The sequence below is a fragment of the Mchenga conophoros genome, linkage group LG23, assembly GCF_057382185.1.
Source record: "Mchenga conophoros isolate Kocher_MC1m ecotype Shallow Benthic linkage group LG23, M_conophoros_male_GT1.1, whole genome shotgun sequence".
Taxonomy (NCBI): domain Eukaryota; kingdom Metazoa; phylum Chordata; class Actinopteri; order Cichliformes; family Cichlidae; genus Mchenga; species Mchenga conophoros.
The window spans coordinates 50,585,887-50,608,483 of NC_140547.1; the positions used below are offsets into that span (position 1 = coordinate 50,585,887).

Here is a 22,597-nt window from a genome sequence, read left to right on the forward strand (position 1 = left end):
ATTAGCATGTCATAGCTATCTACCAAACTGCTAACTGGGGGATTTCAGGCCATCTATGGATCATTTTTGCTAACTGTTTATTCAGCTTAGGCTCACAGGGCTGCAGCCTGTGCCCTAGCTGTCATAGGGCAAGAGGCGTGGTCCACCTGCACAGGTGAGCAGTCCATCACAGGGCCAACAGAGAGAGACAGAGAAGCACTCCCTCACATCCACACCTACAGCCAATGTAGAAGCACCAATGAACCTAAGCAGCATTTCATTGGACTGTGGGAGAACATCCAACCTCCACAGAAAGGCCCAGCTGACCAACAAGCTTCAACCTACAACCTTCTTGCTCTAAGGCACTAGTGCTAACCACTTTTGCCCATTTCAGCCCAAATCCTGCATCTTCCTGTTTCTGACTCCAGGCCAGCTCCACTAACACTTTCTCATCAGACACTGCCACCTAGTGGAGGAAGTCTTAGTTCCATTTGAAGCTTCAGATTACAGTTAGTTCCTTTACAAAGAGGTGGAGGTGGTGGGGCCACAGCACCATCATCACTGAGTGCCATAGGACACTTAACCTTTGTTTCCATATGCTGGGAACTTCCTGTTGTTCCAAGGAGGACTGGAAAATGTGTGAAACTCTCCCAGTCAGTTCCTCACAGCACACTTCAATCATTTCCCTCCCACAGCATCAGGACCAGGGCTTTTTCTCTCTTTGGTCCCACTAAGAGATTTCCACACAAACACCTCATCAGTGGGACTCTCAGAGCTACCAGCCCTTTGCTACAATCACAAAGCTCTTCATTGAAATCAATGATATCAAAGCTGGAATCAAATGAGTCCAAGTCTTCTGCTGATTCAGCATCACATTCATCTTTGCTCCTTGTTCTGCATCCCCACCATGGACTTCATTCCTTTCCAAGCCAGCCTTGAGTGTCCTTTATTCAGCTCATCCTCTGCTTTACTTTTACACCTGATTTTAGCTGCTTTATCTCTCTTTCAACAGGTTTCTGTGCCTCAATCTTTTTCTTCTCTCCCTCATAACAAGACAGCTTCTTCTGCCTGAGAACATGTTGGAGTGATTTACTAATCCAGGGCTGCTTATTGGGGAAAATACTTCCTGTTTCCAAAGTAATCCCCATTTTTCCCAGAAAGAAATGTCAGTAGAAATCGATGATCTAAGTGAGAACATGAGCCTTTAAAAAGTCCCAGTGGGTGCAGTCAAAGCAGTCCCTCAGTCCCAGTATAGAGTCTTTGGTCCAGACTGGAACAACTGTGTGCCCAGTTTGAGCTCTCTTCAGTGCTGTGACCTGACAGACCCAGAGGGGCCATCACATCACATTTAGAAGCTCCCCTGATGGAGCCACAACACATGTCCAATACTTAGTCTGTCTTGTTGGACCAACTGGAAGAAATGATTCAAGGACTTAGTCACAGAACAGAGATTCAAATCTCCAAAATCCAACTGGCTGCATCAGGACATATAGTCTGAAACTCTGCACAGTTTCCTGTTTGAAGCTGCTTCCTGTTGGCTTCAGCTGTTTGGAGTTTCCATTTTCTAAACTTCTACATTCTGAACCTTCTTCAGCTCTGAACAGATGATGAAACACTGAATGATTTCAAGCACTTTGTCTAATAAACTTACATCTTTCATTCTTTATACAGATTGCAGAGATGTGGTTTGTCAAAGATCAGCTGTGATTATCTGGCAGCAGCACTGAAGTCCAACCCCTCCCATCTGAGAGAGCTGTACCTGTACTACAACAACCTGAAGGATCCAGATGTGAAGCAGCTGTCTGATCTTCAGCAGAGTCCAGACTACAGACTGGAGACTCTGGGGTCAGTAGAGTGATGGAGTGAGTGGGTGGTGCTGTCAGCAGTATTGTACTAAACACAGTCAGTATGAAACAAAGATCCAGTGTTTCCTGTAAAGCTGCAGCTTCTCAGTGAAGCTGTGAGAGGAGAACGGTGACAGGCTTCAGGATTGGACACAAACACTTCCTGTTTCTCACCTTTATGGTCACCATAGTAACGGCTGACACGCTCTGATCAAACACTGTCAACAGCCAATCAGCTCTCTGAACAAAGCAGCACGCAGACCAATGACTGCATTGATTTCCAAGTTTAAAGCAGTGAAGAACACAGTCTGTAGGTGAGGAAGAATTTAGTGAGAGCAGATGTTTGGATGGAATTCCTCCAGTTAACAGCTGGAACCGTCCATCTGGATTGTTGGGCTTGTTGTTGGGGTTCCTACAGAGCTCAGAGTGGACACACCAAGGTTCTTCTAATGAATGAAAGTCCAAACTCAAACTAGGAGGGAAAAACATTTTCAGCAACTTCAATAAAAATCCAAAGATTAGAAATAGTGAAGCAACAATGAGTCCTAGTACAGTCCCAGCACTGACGTCCCTGCTGCTCTTTATACTGGATGTGCTGCATCACTGACTGACAGCTGATGAAGAGTCTCTGGAAACACTCGTTTATCTCCTCTGCTCTTCCTCCTTCTCTCTGCAGGTGGCAACCATGGCATTAAACAGGACGGTGTGTGTGCTGAGAGAGGAGCAGCTGTGTCCTGATGATCCAGAGAGGTTGAAGCAGCAGCAGCTTGTGTGTAGAGACGCTCTGACTGGGCCATGTTACTGGGAGGTGGAGAGGAGAGCTTCATCCAGCAGTGACTGACAGAGGAATGAAGTGCAGATGACTGTCAGTGCTGCAGAGTGAACTGCTCTGAGAACAGCTCCACTGTCAGACACAATGTAGAGTCCAGCATCAGCCCTGTGTGTCCCTCTGGATCTGACAGAGGATCATCAGTGTATCTGGACTGCTCTGCTGCTGCTCTGTCCTTCTACAGTCTCTGCACAGTCTCTGTCTCACTCTGGAAAGATTTTACAACTTGTTGTAATTACAGAACGTTAATATAATATTCAAACATGTGATCTTCTCTTTATTTCTGAATCTTTACCAAATAAAGAAAAACCAAACTAACAAACAGAAGCTGTCGTGTCCTTTTTCACCACATCTGTGAATCTTTTCTGTGTTTTTCCTCTTTTCCTCCTTCCTGCAGCTCCATCTTCATCATTCTGTGTCCAGTATATGTGAACACGTCCAAAGCATCTGAGCCTCATGTTACCCGTTTGTGTGAGTTACGCCTGTCGTTGTGTTGTGGTGTATAAATAAGGGGCAGGAGACAGCGCTGGATCTCCGAGTTCTTTACTCTCAATTTCTGCAACATCTGCAATATCTAGAAATGCAAACCTGTGAGCTGTGTGTGTTGTGCGTCTGCTCGGCCACCTCTCCTCCGGCCATGCTGGAAGCAGCTGTGCGTTTGACAGTTTTATCGACTCGACAATAATCGAACAAATTAAATGTTCAAAAATATCAACTTAAGCACTTCAAAGTCAACAAAAAGCTTAAAACAATGAAATAATATTTCACTGACAAAACAACAGCTCATAAGAACGATACACAAAATAATACAGAAACAAACAAATAAAAGTTATTAACCAGGATCCATGTTTTTGTCACAAACACTGAATCAGCTGATTCACTCTTTATGTTTCTGAGTTTGTTTTGTGATTATAGTTCTGGTTTCTGTTTCTGTGTCTTCACTGTGTCCCACGTCTCCTTACTTTGGACTGTCTGTCCTGTCACTGAAGGTGTCTGCCCAACAAGGACGTGGTGCTGAATGCATCCAGACCCCTGCTGACTGTCTTTGCAGCTTCGGTCAAAGGTACAGTGTCCACTGTGACCCTGAGAGCAGGACACAGCCAGAGGTGAGTCAGCAGTTACAAACTAAATGCTGCTGACATGAATCAAACTGCTGGATAACCCACTGCTCATGAAAATGGCACCTTTCTGTTGCTTTTTGAGATTACTGAGAATATTTGAATTGTGACTCAGATGGCAGATCCAGGCTCTCAGCCTCCAGCTGAAACTTCCAGTCCTCCCCCAGCCAGAAGCTCTGATGCTGGGCTGAGAGACTTTGATCCTTCCCTGGATCCAGAAATCCAGGAGGGAGAAGGAGAACAGGACCTCCTTCCTGATCTGGAGAGGCCTGAGGGAAAGAAAGATGGAGCAGACAGAGCTTTGAACAAATCCAAACCTCCTGAGCTTCACCTCCACAAAGGTGCAGACACTGATGCACAGATTCACATGTGACACCTGCAGCGTCCAGCTTGTGCCGCTGACATTATCTCCACTCTGATACAAGCCTCATTCACTCGCTCACACACGTTCATACAATCACCTTTTCCTCACAGTCACACACATGAATGTAATGAGGGGAACTCGGGGTTCACTGTCACTCCTCAGGATCCTTTGATATGCAGACTGGAGGCTCTGTGGATGAAACACCGACTGTCTGAACCACTCTGAAGTGTTCATGATGGACTTCATCCTGATTAACACTACAATACTTGTTAGAGGCCTTTTATATGTAATAATATTCTTTTCCATTAAAGTTCTGAACATTCTCACTCTTTGTTGACCAGGTGTGACAGGTGAAGGACACCGGCGAATAGGAGGACAGAAGCTGAGAGCCATTAGTCACATGACTTCAGCTGCTGCTGCCTCACCAACCACTGGCCCCTCGGTGAGTCTAGAGTTACAGCAGTGACCACAGGAAGTGCACACGTGTGATCTAAAGCTACATGTGGGCCTGTGACCATCAGTCTTCTCACTGTGGTAGACGGGTTTGTGAGTCCCTGTGATGCTGGGAGTGTCCAGGACAGTCGCTCCTGATCGGGTCTGTCATGGAAAGCTGGTCCCAGGAATTCCTGGAAAATTCCTCCACAAAAGAGAACTGGGAACATAAGTGCAGAGTGACAGAGGTGCTCAGCAGCCCTGCTGTTATATGGGAATAGAACCAGAATAGTCGGCAACCACTTGAGTTAAGTTAGCCAAAGAGATGCGACTCAGACTGACTTCATCATGTTGGCAACGTGTCTGCATTGATAAACTCCAGTTATTGACAAATCAGAGAATAATTCCAGTCGTTCAGAGACAGATTGTGATTGTTTGGAGGATGTAATCGTTTCCCTTCAGGGAGCGTGTTGGACGCTCAGTGTCCGGGTGATTAGCTGATGCAACTACTTAGAATCAGTTTGTGAATATGAAGAAAATCAGTGCAGTCACTGGACAAACTCTGATTCTTCCTAGTTTCACTCTTGTTTCAGTCCAGTGTGACTGAGGTGGTAAAAAATGATCTGACTTTTAGCCACACAGCTGTCTGCTAGAGAAAAAGCCTTTGTGCACAACTTTCTTAAAGGCAAACGGCACCATGTTCACTGCAGCTGCAGCAAACGCAGCAAAGAGTGAAAGTTGGACTGAGAATGTTGTGACTGTTTCATGAGAAAGAGCAGGAAAACAAGCATCACACACCCAGACACAGTGCTGGGATTAGAATTAGACTTTAGAGCCAAATGTAGGACAAAAGCTTTAATATGAAAGAGGAAAACCCAACAACAGCCAGAGCATGAAGCTCAAATCTATACCAATCACCAAGAAAGCTGACAGGCCTGTGACACGTCAGAGACGCCGTTCAAATCATAAAGAAGTTGGTTTATTGACAAAATGTAAAAAACCAAAAGAATCAAGTCAACCTTCAGTTTCGAGCGAGTAGACCAATCAGGCACAGCAGCAGCTCTAGAATAAGCAACAATTTGATGTATTACAAACAACCTTTCATATACACACATACATATGGCTCATATGCTGTTTAAAAAGGCCTCAAAGACCCAACAGATTACACAAAGTACAAAAACACTTTCATTCAGACAACAGTCAGCTGTGCACGAGACAGAGAGCCGACTACAGTTAGTAACATGGACTCACTTTGTTTCAGACACGACACAAAGTAACACAAAGCCACAAAGAGCAGAAACATCAAAAAGGAGGCAGAGCAGCAGCAACTCTCCATGAGCTGTGAGGCTAACAGCCACCCACACTTCCTGTGATGCATAATGAAAACAACATTAACCTGAAGGATGATAACAACAGAAAGAAGTCTAAGCTAACGTTACACAGCGCTCACACAGCGCTGACTGTACAGGCCTCACACAGCTACGACCTGCATCCACAACACCTGATTCTACTGAACACAAACAAGTTAATGATATATGAGCAATCCAGGGAAGGCTTCCAGGAAGGTGAGGATCCAAAGACAGCTCTACAACAGCATCAGTCAGCAACAATGTTACTAATCACTGACTCTTTCATCCTTTATACTCAATCAAAAAGTGCTGTGTTCACATTTGTTTCTGCTGAAATCCAGAGACTGAAAATGCGTCTTTTTAAAGTTTGAATAAACTGACTGAACTTCTCACGAGTCCAACCGTGAGGAGCACTTACCCCCATGACACATCACAGGACAACGTCTCAGTGGAGGGGGGACAGTAGCTCAGTTTAGGCAGTCACACTCAGAATCGATGCCTCCAGTCAGGGTCAAACGTGGTCCTCAGAAACCTGCAGATGTTTGGGCCAAGCTCTCACTGGTCTCTGCGTCTGTAGACTGAGCTGATGTTTCTCCAGGTGTCTGGTAAAAGGACGATGCTGCTGTCCAATGAGGCGAGGAGAGAAGTAGCCAAACAGGCGAGAGCCGTGAAGGAGGAACGGCGGGCAGCTCTGGATGCCCGACATAAATACGTGATGAGCAGGCTGGCAGACGCCGGCAGCCTGGAGGAGGCGGCGGTGGAAGACGCCATCGTCTCTGATGACAGAGTAAGTTCAGAGACGTGATCCTTCCTCAGAGTTGAACCTTTGAGTCATTAATGTCTGATTCTTCCAGTTCAGTCTGATCCATGAATTCTTTGCTGCAAACGGATCCAAGAAGCTGATTTTCTTCTATCAGGATGTCAAACAGGTAACTTTGATCACATTTCAATGACTGACACATGAAGGTCTAACCGCTCTTCATAATCTGCTGTCCTGTTTGTTGCAGCGTACTTTGTATTCATATCTTTTAATATCTGCCTTTCTCCCAGAGTCTGTCCTCCCGTCAGTCTTCCTTTGTGGACGCATCAAACTCAGCTGTGGCTCAGAGGAAACTCTTCCTCACTACGGGGAACTCTGAGGTTGGCTTCAGCTTTTTATGTTTAGTTCATGTGAGAATCACAGAAAAATGCTGATATGAGTGGAAGCTTCTGCTGGGAAATTGGCAAAGAGCAGATTATTGAACAGCGAGGCAGACAGTTCGTTTCAGTGATGCCAGTTTATTAGAAACGAGGACTGTGGGGCTGCTGGAAGTCAGGACGGCCGTTCTCTGGATAAACCTGACAGCTGAGGTGGAGAGCAGGATTTATCCACAGACGGCTTCTTCCAAGCAAATGTCCTGAACACACCTGAGCTGAGGGTTACACAGTGTGTCCTGTGTGATCTCTGCTTTATGGTGGTTGAATCTCACAAATGTGACCATCAGACCTGACGACTTATTTGTGATGTTTTCATTAAAAATATCCTGGGTGAGGTGTTTGGGGCATGTCCCATGAGGAGGAGTCTCCAGGGCAGACCCAGGACACACTAGAGAGGTTATATCTCTCAGCAGGCCTGGGAATGCCTCAGTATTGTCCTGGATATGCTGGAGGAAGTGGTTGTTTAGGGAGGTCTGGGATTGTCTGCTTAGACTGCTGCACCTGTGACCCGGGACCAGATAAACAGGAAATGGATGTTTGAAATTCAAAGAAATCCTCTTTTAATAATGAGGGAAAAAGACAGCAGGAGATCCATCGCAACTAACAAAACACTTCAAACACATCAATGCATCAACTTTAATCAACTTCATTTGGTTCAAATGAAGGAATCTAACAAAGCACTCACTAAAATGAAACACCAGTTAGTTTCCCGAGCTCAACAGGTCGAACACCTGAGTTTGGTTTGCGGTGCAGTTTTTATTCCTTCTAGATAACTTGGGTTATTTGCACAGGAAGGTTTTTTAAATGTATTTCTTAAGTACGATCTTATATGGGGGTTGATTTTATAGCATAACAGAATAATGTAATAACTCTAATAGAGTATAAAACATTTGCAGAATGAAGTACAAGGTGAAGAAAAGTCAGAACGTCCCTGTTTGAAAATACAGTCTCAGAAGGTCAGAGATGGACAAATTCAGCTACAGAAACATGTGGCCATTTTTTTAAAGCCATAGAGCATATTACAGACGACACAAAGAGCAAACACTGTAAACTTCTAACCACAGACCTCACACAGCTCACACACGTCAGAGTGAAGCTGTCATTTCCTGAAGCTTCCACACAAGAGAACTGGCAACAAGGTGGAGTCCTCATGGATCACTAGCAGAGAAATGTGGGTGGGTGCCAGACCACATGGACTCGACTCACTTTATTTCATACAAAGGAGCAGACTAATGCTGTCATCCTTAAAGACTAACTAGAAACAAGCAGTGCGCTCGCATCGACTCGACTTGTTTTGCAAGTTTGAAGTGAGATGGTACTTTGGAGTCAGCCTCCCGAGATGATGGCTGGCTGGTTTTTGAAAAACATCTCATATTTATACAATGAGTAGCAGACTTTCCTGACTTGCAGAGGTCAACGTCCTCCTCAGTCATGCGCCATGAGTGGCACAGATACTATTCATCAAATAACTAACATGGCCTTGATTGTTACTCCAGAGACTTATCTGCGATGTAGCTTTATAGCATTTTCATTAGCAATCGTATGATTTGTGTTACAATGACCTTTGTGGACGGGCCCGGACCCCCAGGCCTCGTCCGTGACGCCGACGGTGAGCGCAACGTTTTTGTTTTCTTGCGCTTAAAATAACCTGATCAGCGTTCTGCGGACGGTTTGTTTACATTTCTCACATCTGTGATTGTTCACACGGGTTGGACACGAGCAGAGAGGGCTTTCAAGATGAAAAAGCCAACGTGAAACTTTAACGGACGACAAAGTTTTTCAATCAAATCTCCGTCACACCCTTCCTTGACCTCATCACGTTATCCACCTTAGTCAAGGAACAGTGGTTCGGGAAAATATGCATTTGTTTTTTGGACCAGTTTAAAACGTATCTCAACTAGTGATGTGCGGATCGATACTGAAATATCGATTCCTCCGATACCCGTCATTGTGTCCGGCCCCTTGGCGTGCACACTCACAACAATGGCTGAGCGTAAACAGAGTCATGTGCAGACGTATTTTACCTCCACGAACAGCTGAGACGTGGTTTGCCATACATGTGGCAAGAATGTGAGGTGTTGTGGTAACACCGCTGACCTGGTCAAACACCTCAGAGTGAATCATATCACAGAATATGACGAGCGTATGTTGAGGCGAACTGAAGAGGAGGAGAGGGAGAGGTGCTGCCAGGGCGAGACAGACGTCTCTCACGGAGTCCTTTAATGCTGCAGGCAGGCAACAAATAGCCACAACTTCAGGTTTTTCATTTCTATATGATAATTCTGCATCATTAAGTGATAAGAACAAGTAATCTGATGTCCTGTGATCATTACGACGCTATAATTTGAGATAAAATAAAAGATAGAGTAAAAAAAATAAGTTTTTGTACAGAGTATCGGTATCAGATCAGTATCGTCGATACCACCCTGAATTTTACTTGGTATCGGATCAGAAAGGAAATCAGTGGAAATCAAATCCTGCTTCTACAGGTGTCCAGTTCATTCACTCTGACCCCTCCAGATAAGCGTTGCCAGTTCTCACTGTGCTGTAGATCACATTTTCTTGTGTTTGGGGTTATAATGGTTACTTTTGAGGTCTGTGTTATAAAGCAAGTTAATCCTGAATTTAACTGGAGAAGACAAATTCCCACTGCGTGGTGTAGTGCACAGCCAGGCATTCTTTACATTAGTTCGTTTGACAAAACCAAAAAGCCGAAAGTATTTACTTGGAGTTTGGTTTGATGAAATAAGTGCCAGAATCAGTGAATACAAATGATTCCAATGACATGAAAACTGGTGGAAGGACAAATCCCTCAAGAAAAGCACGACTAGCACATTAAGTTTGTTTGTAATCATCATCATCTCTAACATCATGCGCACAACAGTGATTTTGTTACAGAACACTAAGATAGTAAAATCTGGGAAATGATGATATTTCTTTCCAAAACTTCCTGTCTGGAAGACATTAAAGCTGCTGTGCCACCTGCAGCTTCTTTCAATCTATGTTATGTGAATATATCTTTTTTTGGGGGGTTTGAACATCCATTCAAACTCACTCTCTGCCTAGCAAGTCTCATTCCCTCATTTCCTTGGGGTCCAGCTTCACATACGTGGCACTGAGCCTTTTCCTTTGTCACCTCTTTCTGCTACATGCCTAGCCTCCCAGTTTCTTGGTCTATTTTCTTCATTTCGCTAACTACACTTCTTTTTCTTTGTAAATCTCTTCCTTCAAATACTTTCAAAATCACTTTTCTTTTTTCCCTTTCTTCTGTGCAGAGAAGACGTCAAACCCCTTCTTGGCAGTTTATCTCAATAAAGCTGTACTATCCCAGCCATCTGGTAAGTCTTCCCTACTACCCAGAGCCTGTTTATACTCCTGCATGTCTCTGCCTTCACTCACTTCCTCTTCTTGATGTCCAAACTCATCCTTCAAACTACCATTTGATGCTGCATAGCTGCATTCTCCCTGACACCTCCTTGTCTCCTGTCTTTTTGATTTCACCTTCTGCATAATATTTAGTTGCCCTGTGTGCAGCTTCCTCCACTTTCATATATTTCTACAAGTTCCTCCCTGTTCTTGAAGTATGTGTGCACCACGGCCATTTCCACTTGGAAAATCTGCCCCACATCTGTCTTTCTAGATTTCTCTCCTAAACACCACACCTACCCAACACCTCATAACCTCTGTTCCCTTCACCTAAATGTCCATTGAAGTCTGTGTCAATCACCACTGTAGTATGTGGTCTCTTGCACACAAAATGTGTCTACCCTCCACCTCCATAATATGAGTCCGCCAGCCCTCCCATTGCCAGTCAGAGTCCATAACAAGTCAAAAACATAAACAGCTCGAACGTATTATTTATTTAAAAAAGAGAGAGAGAGAGAGAGAGAGAGAGAGAGAGAGAGCTCAGTTGTCCTTGCTCTAGCATCAAGAGTCAGTGACTGGCTGTTCACTGCAGGCTCAGCAGTCCAATGGCCGATCAGCAACAAAACAAATAAAAAAAATAAGACACGTTTTTGATTATGACAACAAACCACATCCAAAAAAATATGACAGCAACACTTTAAGTTTTGTGTGCATTCATCATGTGCAACTCTGCAGAAAGTCTCATGTCAAGGATGTGTGGACAGGGGGGCTATTAAAAAGTTCCAGTATACAGAATAGAAAACCATCAAATGAATGAAATAAAATCTGTTGTCACAGTGGTTTTTGAAGGAACAATTACTTCACAGATGGACAGCCTCATTATATTTTAGTTAAACCTGATGATACACACTTCACGTCACCCTAGTTACATGTTTTTATTTGCCATGTGTATGTTATCCAAGGGAGGAAGAAAATGAAAAAGAAAACTTTTGATGTGTCCAGACATTTCTTCACATCAGCTGCCAGCAACCAGTTTCAGCATGTACAACTGTTGCAGTAAGTGTGCTCATGCAGACCAACTATGCTGGTCCACTGTTCTTAATGGTGCTGCATGTTGAGAAAGAAGTGAAACAAATGTTTTGTTTAACAAGTCCACTAGTGTTAGAATAACTTGGCATTTCCAATCTGTTTCTGCTGTAGTTCAATGAAAGGTTTCAGTTACTTAAGTTTGAGAAAAACCAAAAAACCAAATTGCGTTTACAATTGTAGCTTCATCTTGTTATAAGATATTTGAAATAAAAACAAACAAAAAACATGAACAAACAAACCACAAACAAACAAACCACAAACAAACAAACCACAAACAAACAAACCACAAACAAACAAACCACAAACAAACAAACCACAAACAAACAAACCACGAACAAACAAACCACAAACAAACAAACCACAAACAAACAAACCACAAACAAACAAACCACAAACAAACAAACCACAAACAAACAAACTACAAACAAACAAACCACTACATTTCCAGAAATATTTCTGCAGTCTGATTTACAAGTATAAACTTTCTGACCAAAACGCCACAATTTCATCCCTCAAACAAGTTGTCAACTGTGTCAACGACCAATGAGGACATCACTGCTACACTTGATGATACTCACACCTTGAAAAAGTGCAAAGGGTTCCCAACAGGACTTCGACGGTTGGTCTTCTTGATCAAGCTATAATCTGTTCTCATCAAAACCACCATAAAACCAGTTTGACAGGATGATGCTGATAAATCCCTCTAGACCTTTTTGTGACAGTATTAAAAGCTTGCTGGAAATTCTCTGTACTCATATTTGTGCTCAGTATCTGTAGGAGCCATTTTTGTGTGGGTACCTCATGTATGCCACTAGGGGTCACCTTTTGTGTTACATATGGTGTGTCTATTTAAGGTAGATAGGTCATTAGCAGCAGGTGTGCTGTTGTTGGGAAGGAGCAAACAGATTGTGACCGCTGCGCTGTTATGTTAAATTGTGTTGGAATAAAGAATCTAAAGGACAAGATAAGTATGGTTTCAGTTATTGAACTAAGTTTAATACGTTTATTCATACCAGTGACATTGCATTAACCTGCCAACAAACAGCTCAGTGGCTTTAAATGTAGGCTTAGCCTCGACAGCATCTATAACACCATTAAAATGCAGTAATGGCCACACAAAAAATAAAACGTGACCATATTCAGTTTAAGCCATTTTATGTGGTTTAGTTTATACACTTGAATCACAGTAGATGATAGCTTTCTGTTTTTAAATGTCTGCATTTATTGCAAACACTATAGTTACTGTTCTGCCTTTTATAAGGTAAACTGGATATTATGGTTGCAAACGGCCCTAGAGCTCCCTCTAGTGGCTGCTTTGTAATATGGGTTTGACTACTTTGGGAAAGGAACAATGAGAAGGTGAAAAAATCAAAGATGGCGGAAAGTTATCGTTCTAAGCTGATATGGACCTTAAAATGTTGTTGCCTTGGACAAGATATGTCTGTAAGTATGAGTGACGATAAAATAATTATTATCTTTTGTTTTGTGTAAAAATGGTACGATCATTTGTACATTTGAAAGTTTTATCTTGTTATCAAATCAAATCACTTTGATTGTCACATCACATGTGCAGGTACACTGGTACAGCACATGTGAGTGAAATTCTTGTTTGCGAGCTTCACAAGCAACAGAGGTGTGCAAAAATACAATAACGTAAACAAGAAAAATACAAGAACGGCTAAATCTGAGACTAATAAATATATGTACAATATATAATAGTACATGCATTACTGGATGTGTATACTAAATATGTTTTTCTACGCGCGCGCGCGCGTGTGTGTGTGTGTACATATTTTACAAATTAAATAGAGTAAACAATAAAATAAAATATACAGAGGTTGGTAGTTGGACATGTGCAAAACAAGTGGCATTTATATACAGTGTGGAGTGCATAATGTTGAAGTTCCAGTAGTGAAGGTGAGGTGTCTATGAAGTGTCCAGCAGTCTGATGGCCTGGTGGAAAAAGCTCTCTCAGTCTGCTGGTTGGGGACCGGATGCTGCAGAACCTCCTTCCTGTTGGAAGTAGTCTGAACAGTTGATGGCTGGGGGGACTGGAGTCCTTGATGGTCCTCCCCGCTTTCCTCAGGCAGCGCTTCCTGTAGATGTCTTGGAGGGAGGGAAGCTCACCTCCAATTATCCGTTCAGAACACCGCACTACTTGCTGGAGAGCTTTGCAGTTGTAGGCGGTGCTGTTGCCATACCAGGTGGTGATGCATCCAGTGAGGATGCTCTCAATGGCACAGTGATAGAAGGTCCTGAGGATGCGGGGGCTCATGCCGAATCTTTTCAGTCTCCTGAGAAAGAAGAGGCGCTGCTGCGCCTTCTTCACTGTTTTGTTTATGTGTACTGACCACGTAAGATCCTCAGCCAGATGTACACCAAGGAAGCGGAAGCTGCTCACTCTCCACAGCAGTGCCATTGATGGTGATGGGGGTGTGTACTTCTCTGCACCTCCGGAAGTCCACTATCAACTCCTTTGTCTTTGCGACGTTGAGGGTGAGATGGTTGTCTTGACACCAGTGGGTCAGGGCGCTGACCACCTCCCTGTAAGCCGTCTCATCACTGTTGGTGATAAGACCCACCACTGTAGTGTCGTCCGCAAACTTCACAATGATGTTGGAGTTGTTAGTGGCTGTGCAGTCATAGGTGTAGAGTGAGTACAGGAGAGGGCTCAGTACACACCCCTGTGGTGCACCAGTGTTCAGTGTGATGGGGGATGAGGTGATGCTGCCCAGTCTGACTACTTGGCGTCTATCAGACAGGAAGTTAAGGATCCAGCTGCAGAGGGAGCTGCTCAGTCCTAGATCCTGCAGTTTCCTGTCCAGCTTCGAGGGAACGATGGTATTGAATACTGAGCTGTAATCTACTGTTAGCTTGCAGTAAGAGTGTAACAAGCTAGTTTACAATGTTAGTTAGCTAATACAGTATTTTGTACTTTCAGTTTTACGATGGTCAAAGAGAAGGCAATGGTCAGAGGCCATTCTTCAATAAATCAGCGCAGAAAGGAAAATAAGTCTGGTTATTGGAGCATCGTTATCTCGCTGTCTAGCTGGTGAAACTAAGGAACTCAGGGCGAGGACAGCAAAGTTACCAAAGGGGAAAAACTATCAAATTAAAACTGCATCATCTCAAAAATCACAAGTTTCTCTAAAATGTGTTTATTCTAGGGCTGCAGTTATTCATCATTTTAGTCATAAAGTATTTTATTCATTGTTCGAAAATTGAATTGGATTAGAAATAGTTTTCTTATTAATGAGCAATAATTATTATTATTCAAAAGAGAAAACACACGGGTCTTTTGGTTACCATTTTAGAAATTGCCATCCTTTAATGATTCATCTGTTAAAAAAAATATTTTGACTGCTTTTATCTAAAAAATATTTTGAGATGCTGAAATGCTGAAATAATAATAATAAAAAAAACAGACACTGATGTCAACATAAAGGTAAACACGCGATTTAGTTTCTTTAGTTTCTGGTTCTCTCCTGTATGGACTAGAGAACGCACGATACCACTTTTTTGTGTCCAGTATCGATATGAATCCGATACAGCGTATTTTTATAATCAATAAAACAGTTTTTTTAATATCTTTCTTTATTTTGTATAAGTTCATACTCAAGTTTTAAAAAATAAAACATTAAAGTTATTTAGTTATACCTGTATGCAAAAAACACACTGCACCCAAAATATTTCATAGTTCAGCAACACTGATCAATCTAATAAACTTAAACCTGCACCATCCTCCCTATTCTGGTATTTTAAAGAGTACTTAGCAGAAATATTAAACAACCTAACTAATAGGGTTGCAAACTCCCAGCAAAAACAAAACTAAAGGGAACCATCGCCCACCCTCTGCCTCGTGATGCTTAATCCACATAATCGACTTTAATTTAATGCATGTATTTAAAAAAAATGCACAGAAATCAATTATTTTTCAACAACAATTAAATAGATTCAACATCTTTCTTCAACAGAACTGCAGACTGCACAGATGGTATCTTCCCAAAGGAAAAAGTACTATAACTTACTAGGGTATATATTAGACTTAATAGTTACTATATACAATATTAGATTTCTATACATTTTACGTTAGATAAAAACTTTGGTTATAAGATTCAGATAATTATTTATTAAAAGCGAGACATTTTAAACGAGAATAAGAAAGAAAAGTATTTCTTTGTGCCCCCCTTTTCCCTGTTAATGCCCCAGCTGGCCCCCTAGCAAAACTGTGCTAGACCCGCCCCTGCACAGTTACCAGCTGTCAGCTACTTATAGCATTAGGCATTAAAGTAATATTAAATAAATTCTAACAACAGCTTATCAAGCTTAAACGTGCTGCTGTGGTTTATCTGCTGGTTTCCTCTTTCTGGCGCAAAGTGGGAAACAAACAAGAGAGACGGAACTTGCGATCAGCTGATCATTGATTAGTTTCATGATTGAAGTAGCAGCAGGAGAGGGAGGGGGAGAGGAGGCGCGGCAGTCGCTCCATATATCGGTTGTTAAGCTTAACGTGGGAATGCGTTACAAACATTGAGAGAGAAACTTACAAACTTGCTTTACTTCTCTAGGACAGCTTTCACTGAGAAGAAATGCCGATTTGGAAACATGTAGCGAGGCGCTAAATGCTCCACCAGACAACCGAGAGGTCTCTTGTTGTCACATGCAAGAAAGCATGCTCTGAAGAATATCCAGGTAGATAACTGTGGCGATATGTTGGTTATATTACTTTAAAGTGCAACTGGCTAATTCTTATTTTAGCCAACTCGAAAAGTAAAAATGATGCAACGACCTTGAAATAACATTTATCTCACTGAAACATGTCATTTAAATAAAAACATTTACTGAAATTAAAATAAATATACTGAATATAATATGGCTCAGATTTAATGGAATATAATGATCCTTTTGTGTTGCTGTTAAAGAAAGGGATAATGTGTGATTACTGTTTTTAAACTATGGGCTACAAACTAAATCCTTTTATTATTTCTGTCCTCGGTTTTAACTCATTAATAATCATTAGGATGAAGCCCCCTAAAAAACAACGTAAAGGTCATGAAAATGTAAACAATTTGGCATTTTGATGATGCATCATCCACATTAAAAAGTAGAGATCATATCAGCCCTGTATTTACTTGTATCGGATACATAAAAAATCTTTCCGTATCGCACAGCACTACAGAAAGCTCTTTTCTAGGGTTGTATTAAACATCTGTAACTACCGTAACTCCTGATCCATTTCCTCAATTAAAAGAAGTCCAATGATTCCTGAGAGCAGCAACTCTGCACTTTTCATTAATATTTGCATCATTACGGTAATCCCAGGTACATTGTTGCAGCAGCCCCGTGAAGGCAAAGGTTGAGAGAATAGTGAGTGAGCGTGATGGAACAATGTTATCACACGTTTGGCTTCTTTTTACCATGTTTGTTTCTTTTGTTCTTTCATGTGTTATTTACCAAGATTTGGATGGTGTTCTGCCTCGAGTTACCATAATGTCCCAAACATCACAAAAAAAGCACAGAGTTGCTGCTTTCAAGAACTGCTGGAATTTTTCATTTGCCCCAATGGTTCAAGACTCAAGTTAGGCTAAAAACACTGGGACCAGTTTAAATGGGTTCATCTGTGTCAGCTGCATCGTCACTGCTGCTCTTATGTTATGTGTTTTTGTTGAAAACTAGGTGCTGTTTGGCCTTAATGATGTCAAACTTTTCATTCACTTGTTTGCTCCTAAATACGTTTCTATTGCAGGTCTTTTCCAGTTGAAAATGTGAGTGAGCACTACACAAATTACTGACACTGAAATACACTGAAAAGAAAAACAACTAAACTAAATCCAAACAAAAACAACTAAACGAAGTAGTTACACACGTTATAGAATATATATACTGGGCATACAAGCCTGGCCTAAGCTTTCTGTCAGGAAGACTGCAGCAGTCCAGGAGTTGGGTTAACTGTCTTTAAGTCCCACAGAAGAAATGTTTACATCAAAGTGCTTGCCAGGCTTAATCCAAATTAGGTACAGCCATACTTGAACTTATCATTGTATAGTATGTGGGACTATGAGCAATGGTTTTCTGGAAACAGAAACAGGCAATTTTATCATTAGTAGAGTCACAAATAACTAGAAAAACAATTGAAAACATAATGTACTCAACACAGCAATATCTCACAATATCCACAAGGGGTCACTATAGCTCATATATTGCCTAAATAGCACGTCATACAAATTGCCAATCATAAGGCACGGACATGGCAAGCTAGCCACAGTTAAACTAAACAATAGAAAAGTCCTTTATTTGTAATCTGGATGTAATGACTGCGGGAGATTACAGCCACTGCTATTAACTTAGTGCCAAATAATCCTACCAACATGGTATCAAAGAACTGAGGCATAACTTTAACATGCACAAACAATTATAACAGCTTCATGCGAGTCATCCTGCCAAAAGGACTAACACTCACAGGTTCATAAACACACAACTTAATCACACGAAACAACTGCGATGCTCTGCAGTGGCACCTTTAGTCACTCCCACTCTGCGTGCTGAGCACATGCCCACTGATACGCTTATTTCCTTTGAGTGTGCTTGATTTCTGCCTCTAGACATTCTGAGGCCGAGTCAGAGCAGGAAACTTGAGCACACGTGGTCTCATTAAATCAGACAGCTGGAGTCATTTAAAAAGGATCTTTTAAGCAGTGCTGTCCCTCAGCTTCATAGTAGATCCATCTATGGATCAGTTTGAAAATCCTAGCTGTCTTCTTTCCAGTTATCATGTTACAAGATTTTAAGAAAACTTGAACGCTGATCATGAGTTGAATGCCACTGATCTTCAAAATCATCCAAGCTTTTTGATAAATGCACACAAAAGTCGGGTGTCCATGCCACCCGCATGCAAGGTGACAAAAATACCCCAATCAGCCTTTCAAGCTGACAGCTAAAGAAACCATTTCACCAGATTTAGCTTCTTGGATATTGTGTTCACTATACTGTGTTCAAAATGTACTTCTCATTTAATAGAAGAAATGTAATCATGTCAATTTAGAGGATTTCAAATTCTCACTCCTGTTAATTAAAAAAAAGAAAAAAGTAGGATAAGACATGAGAAACTCCTTGAAAAGGACAGTCTCCATTATAGCACCTCATGGAAGCTTTGTTAGACGACCTGTCATTAAAAACTAGAAAGACCATCCAGCATCGGGAGCTTTCAGACTTCCAGGTATGACAACAAGCCTATTGCTGGTTTGCCCACTCTGACTGTGTCAGTATTTGCTCCACATACCAACTGCTCTGACCCTAAAGTAAGCCAGAATCCCACACAGCCATATGTAGGCACATTCCAACCACAAAGAATAACTGGGGATTCTTCATCCTGTAAACATCCTGAACAACTGGTTTTGGTGGTTTGATGGGAACAGATCCTCACCTGATCAGGAATACCAACGATCACCCCACCACTCATGTCTTGTTGGGAAATGTTTGCAGTCCTCAAGCTGTGAAAGTCATCAGGTGCAGCAGTCATGAATACCATGTAAACATCCCTGTTGGTAGGACAAAGAAATAACAGTGGGATTCATTCGAGAAAACAGAACTTGTTTGATTCCCTGTCTGACAAAAAGAAATTAATGCAACATAAAAATTAGATTTAAAAAATCAGCAACATCATATGTAACCAGGTCCTAAATTACATATTGTTATAATTACACAAAATTTGTTCTAAAGCCCAAACTGCTCCTGGTATATCTGACTTTTAGCACCTCCAAGCCTGTAGTCATCTTGGTTATTAGTTAGGCCCCTCCCCCGTGTGTCGCTATGTGTATAGGCACTGTTAATGCTAGCATGAACAGATCATTCTTGCTGGCTGTTGTAGTGGCTTGAGCTAACTCTCATCCCAACTGTTTATATTTGGTTATAGGAGCTGGAGTGGGCATTAATGCTCCACAATTTACAAGCTGGGACCTGCCGCTAATCCATGGTTAAAGCCTTTACCCACATCAACACTGCAGGCAGAGGCTAACATCTGCAATACTATTAATAATTACACATAACTGTAGCAACAACAAAGAGAGGCTCGAACAAGAAAGGCTTGAAACCCTTAGAAAAGACTGATCAGAGTTGGTTCAATGAACTCTGATCATGTTCATTCGGAGTTAAGCTCGTGTGTGTTTAGAGACAGAAAGCCATCATGTTACCAGGATTCTCCAGAGAAACACAGAAATAAAGAGCAGAGCCTCCATCTTCATTTAGTGGACAGAGGAATATGATCACAAATCAGTGTGGGCCAAAATTTGTATCTTAAAAACTAGGAGGGGATAAAGTTATACCAACATACTGTAATATTTTTATAATATACACTAGCAAGCTTTCATGCTGTGTGTGATATTAAAAATATTGTATTGTGTGATATCACATTCTATTGTGATACAGCATTTTAATCTGACCTTTGATTTCTAAATGCTTCATTAAACTGTCAAATATACAAATATAGACAACTGTGGGATTTGTCTAAAGTATTTGCATATGCCATAGAAATGTTAGCACTCACAGTTTACTGGGCAAGGTTTATGCAACGTTTCAACAAGACCAGTCCACTTATGACAAACGCGATCATACGAGCATTATAGTACGATGCAGTCTCTGCATGATATGACTATCTATTCAGCTGTAACCTGACAGGGACAAAGTCTAGGAGACAGAAACTGAAGATAGACACCATTTACTGATGGACCTGTTATATTAGGTGACAATTCCACGTGAAAGTCAAAAGAAATGAATACATACAGGGCAAGTCTTTATGAGGCAAACATGATGTGCATCTCACACGAAAGCGATTTAGGTGATTTTCTGTGAGAAATGTGTAAAAAGATCCGTACTCTGAATTTCAGATACTATTGATCTGTTTGTTGTGTGTCTGAGGGTTTACGCAGGGACGTTTTGTGTAAGCACTGATTGCTACAGTAGCATCCAATCAATGCTTACAGTGCAAAGAAACTGGCCTACAGTCTGACAGCTGCATTAATGTCTACACAATCTAAGAGTTTGAAAGATGGACACACGTGAGATGATCATAAATCCACAACAGAATCCTTTCTGTCCTAACATACTGATGAGAAAATAACTGAAGCACTCGTGTCAAGAACAACAACAACAAAGGGAAACATGCCTAACTTGGATTTCAGTGATTGTGAAAACAAACACATGTAAATGAATTTCCTCTGTGCGCTTTGCCTAATTCAGGAAATCACTATCAATCAAGTTGAGTGTGAGTCAGTGAGTATGTTATGTTCACATAGACTGTTACCTCAGGGGCTAACTTACCAGATGAAATGAACCTTTATGGAACGGAAACCCAGAATTTGTTTCAAGTCACATTTTAGCTTAATCTGCATGGTGGAAAGTGCCTGTACCAGAGACATGATTGTTGCTGCTTAGGTTAAAATATCTAGTATATGTCAATAATGTAACAAAAAAGAAGAAGAAAATCTGTGGCGGTGTAAAAGTCCCACTAAATGCGTCTCTCGGTGTACATCTAAACTATATAACGATTAACCGCCAACTGTGAGTTCAATTTAAATTTTCCTTTACAAATGTGTGTTTGTTTAGGAAGGAAAAAAATGTGTGCGCACAGTGTTCGGCAATATAGACTCAAAGGCAGCAGCAAGACTGGCACGAGACTATTTCCACTGCACTGAGGGTGGGAACTCCAGGCCTCGGGGCCGCTGTCCTGCAGGGTTTAGATGTGTCCTTGATCCAACACAGCTGATTTAAATGGCTCATTTTGAACGTTGACATATACATCAAGGAATGGACCAGCCACTGCACTGATGTTAAACCAGTTCAGAAGTTCATTTATCATCATGAACCACCAATTTATGAGCAGACAAACCAAAGTACACTCCAAGATTCAGTTGCTTGTAGAAGCACGTTTAGCAGCAACAGCTCAAAGTCATTGTTTTCTGTATGACTATCAGTCTCTCACATCATTGGGGAGTCATTTAGGCTCACTCTTCTTTATAATGTTGCTTCACTTCATTGAGGTTTGCACAAATTTGTTTATGCAAAACTCACGACCACACTACTTCTATTAAGCTGAGCTTTAAACTTTCTAAAATATAAAACCTTCTAGACACCGGTGTTGTGCCAAAAAGTGATTGTCTGCCAAAAACTGATTTCTGGTATTTGCCAAAAAGTGATTGCTCGTATTTAAACTGCTATAAGTAACTTGTTGGGCTATAATATGTGAAACATATGTCAAATGCTTCCCTCATGGATGACATAAAGTCATCTTGAGCCACAAACAACATTCGTGTAACAAGGTAGAAGCCGCGATCAGTTTTTGGCAGCGACTTTTATATAACCTTTATTTATGTAGTTAAAAAAATCTCATTAACATTAAACATGTCTTTTGTAAGAGTAAGTTGGCCAAGAGGACAGCAGCAATGGCAGCAAATATTACAATAGTTCAGTAAAAATATTTTAAGTGGGGATAAAGGAGCGGATTGGTTATAATGTAAGTACAATAACACAGAGTTGTAAAGACACTTGAAACACAGATTTTTTTTAATTCTATATAAAACCTCTTTGTAAACCCTGTTCACCGATGTTAGGGTCCCTGGGTCGTTGACCCAGTGTTTTGTGTTTTTGGTTCTTTGATTTTGTTATTTCATTATATTCTAGCTTTGCTTTATGGGTTTTAGGATTATTCTTAGTTTAGGTTCTCTGGGTGGGGTTTGGTTAGAGTTTTAGTGTTCTGGTTTTCTGTCTGTGTTCCATAGTTGCTGTCTCCCCTATCTGCTGTATCCCCACGTCCAGTCAGTGGCTGTATCCCAATTCAGGGTCTGCAGCCTTAAGGGCCGCATTTTAAGGCCGATTGCGTCAGAGCGACGCGACGAAGGCTGTCCCAATTCGAAGGCTGCTCGAAATGCGGCCCCCAAATGCGTCCTTCATTTCCCTGAATTTTAAGGACGTGGCAGTGTAGACTTCGTGGCCCAACATATCCCAGAATGCATAGCGCGGCGGTGGGTGTGGATAAT

General features: G+C 41.6%; 1 protein-coding gene across 1 annotated transcript in view; it reads left to right on the plus strand.

The window, feature by feature from the left end:
• Positions 1-22,597, plus strand: part of LOC146548263 (NACHT, LRR and PYD domains-containing protein 3-like) — a 289,433-nt gene that overhangs the window by 166,950 nt on the left and 99,886 nt on the right. The window contains exon 9 of the mRNA XM_085266167.1: positions 1,651-1,824. Coding sequence (XP_085122293.1) covers positions 1,651-1,824 — 174 coding nt within the window. The remainder of the gene's footprint in view (positions 1-1,650; positions 1,825-22,597) is intronic.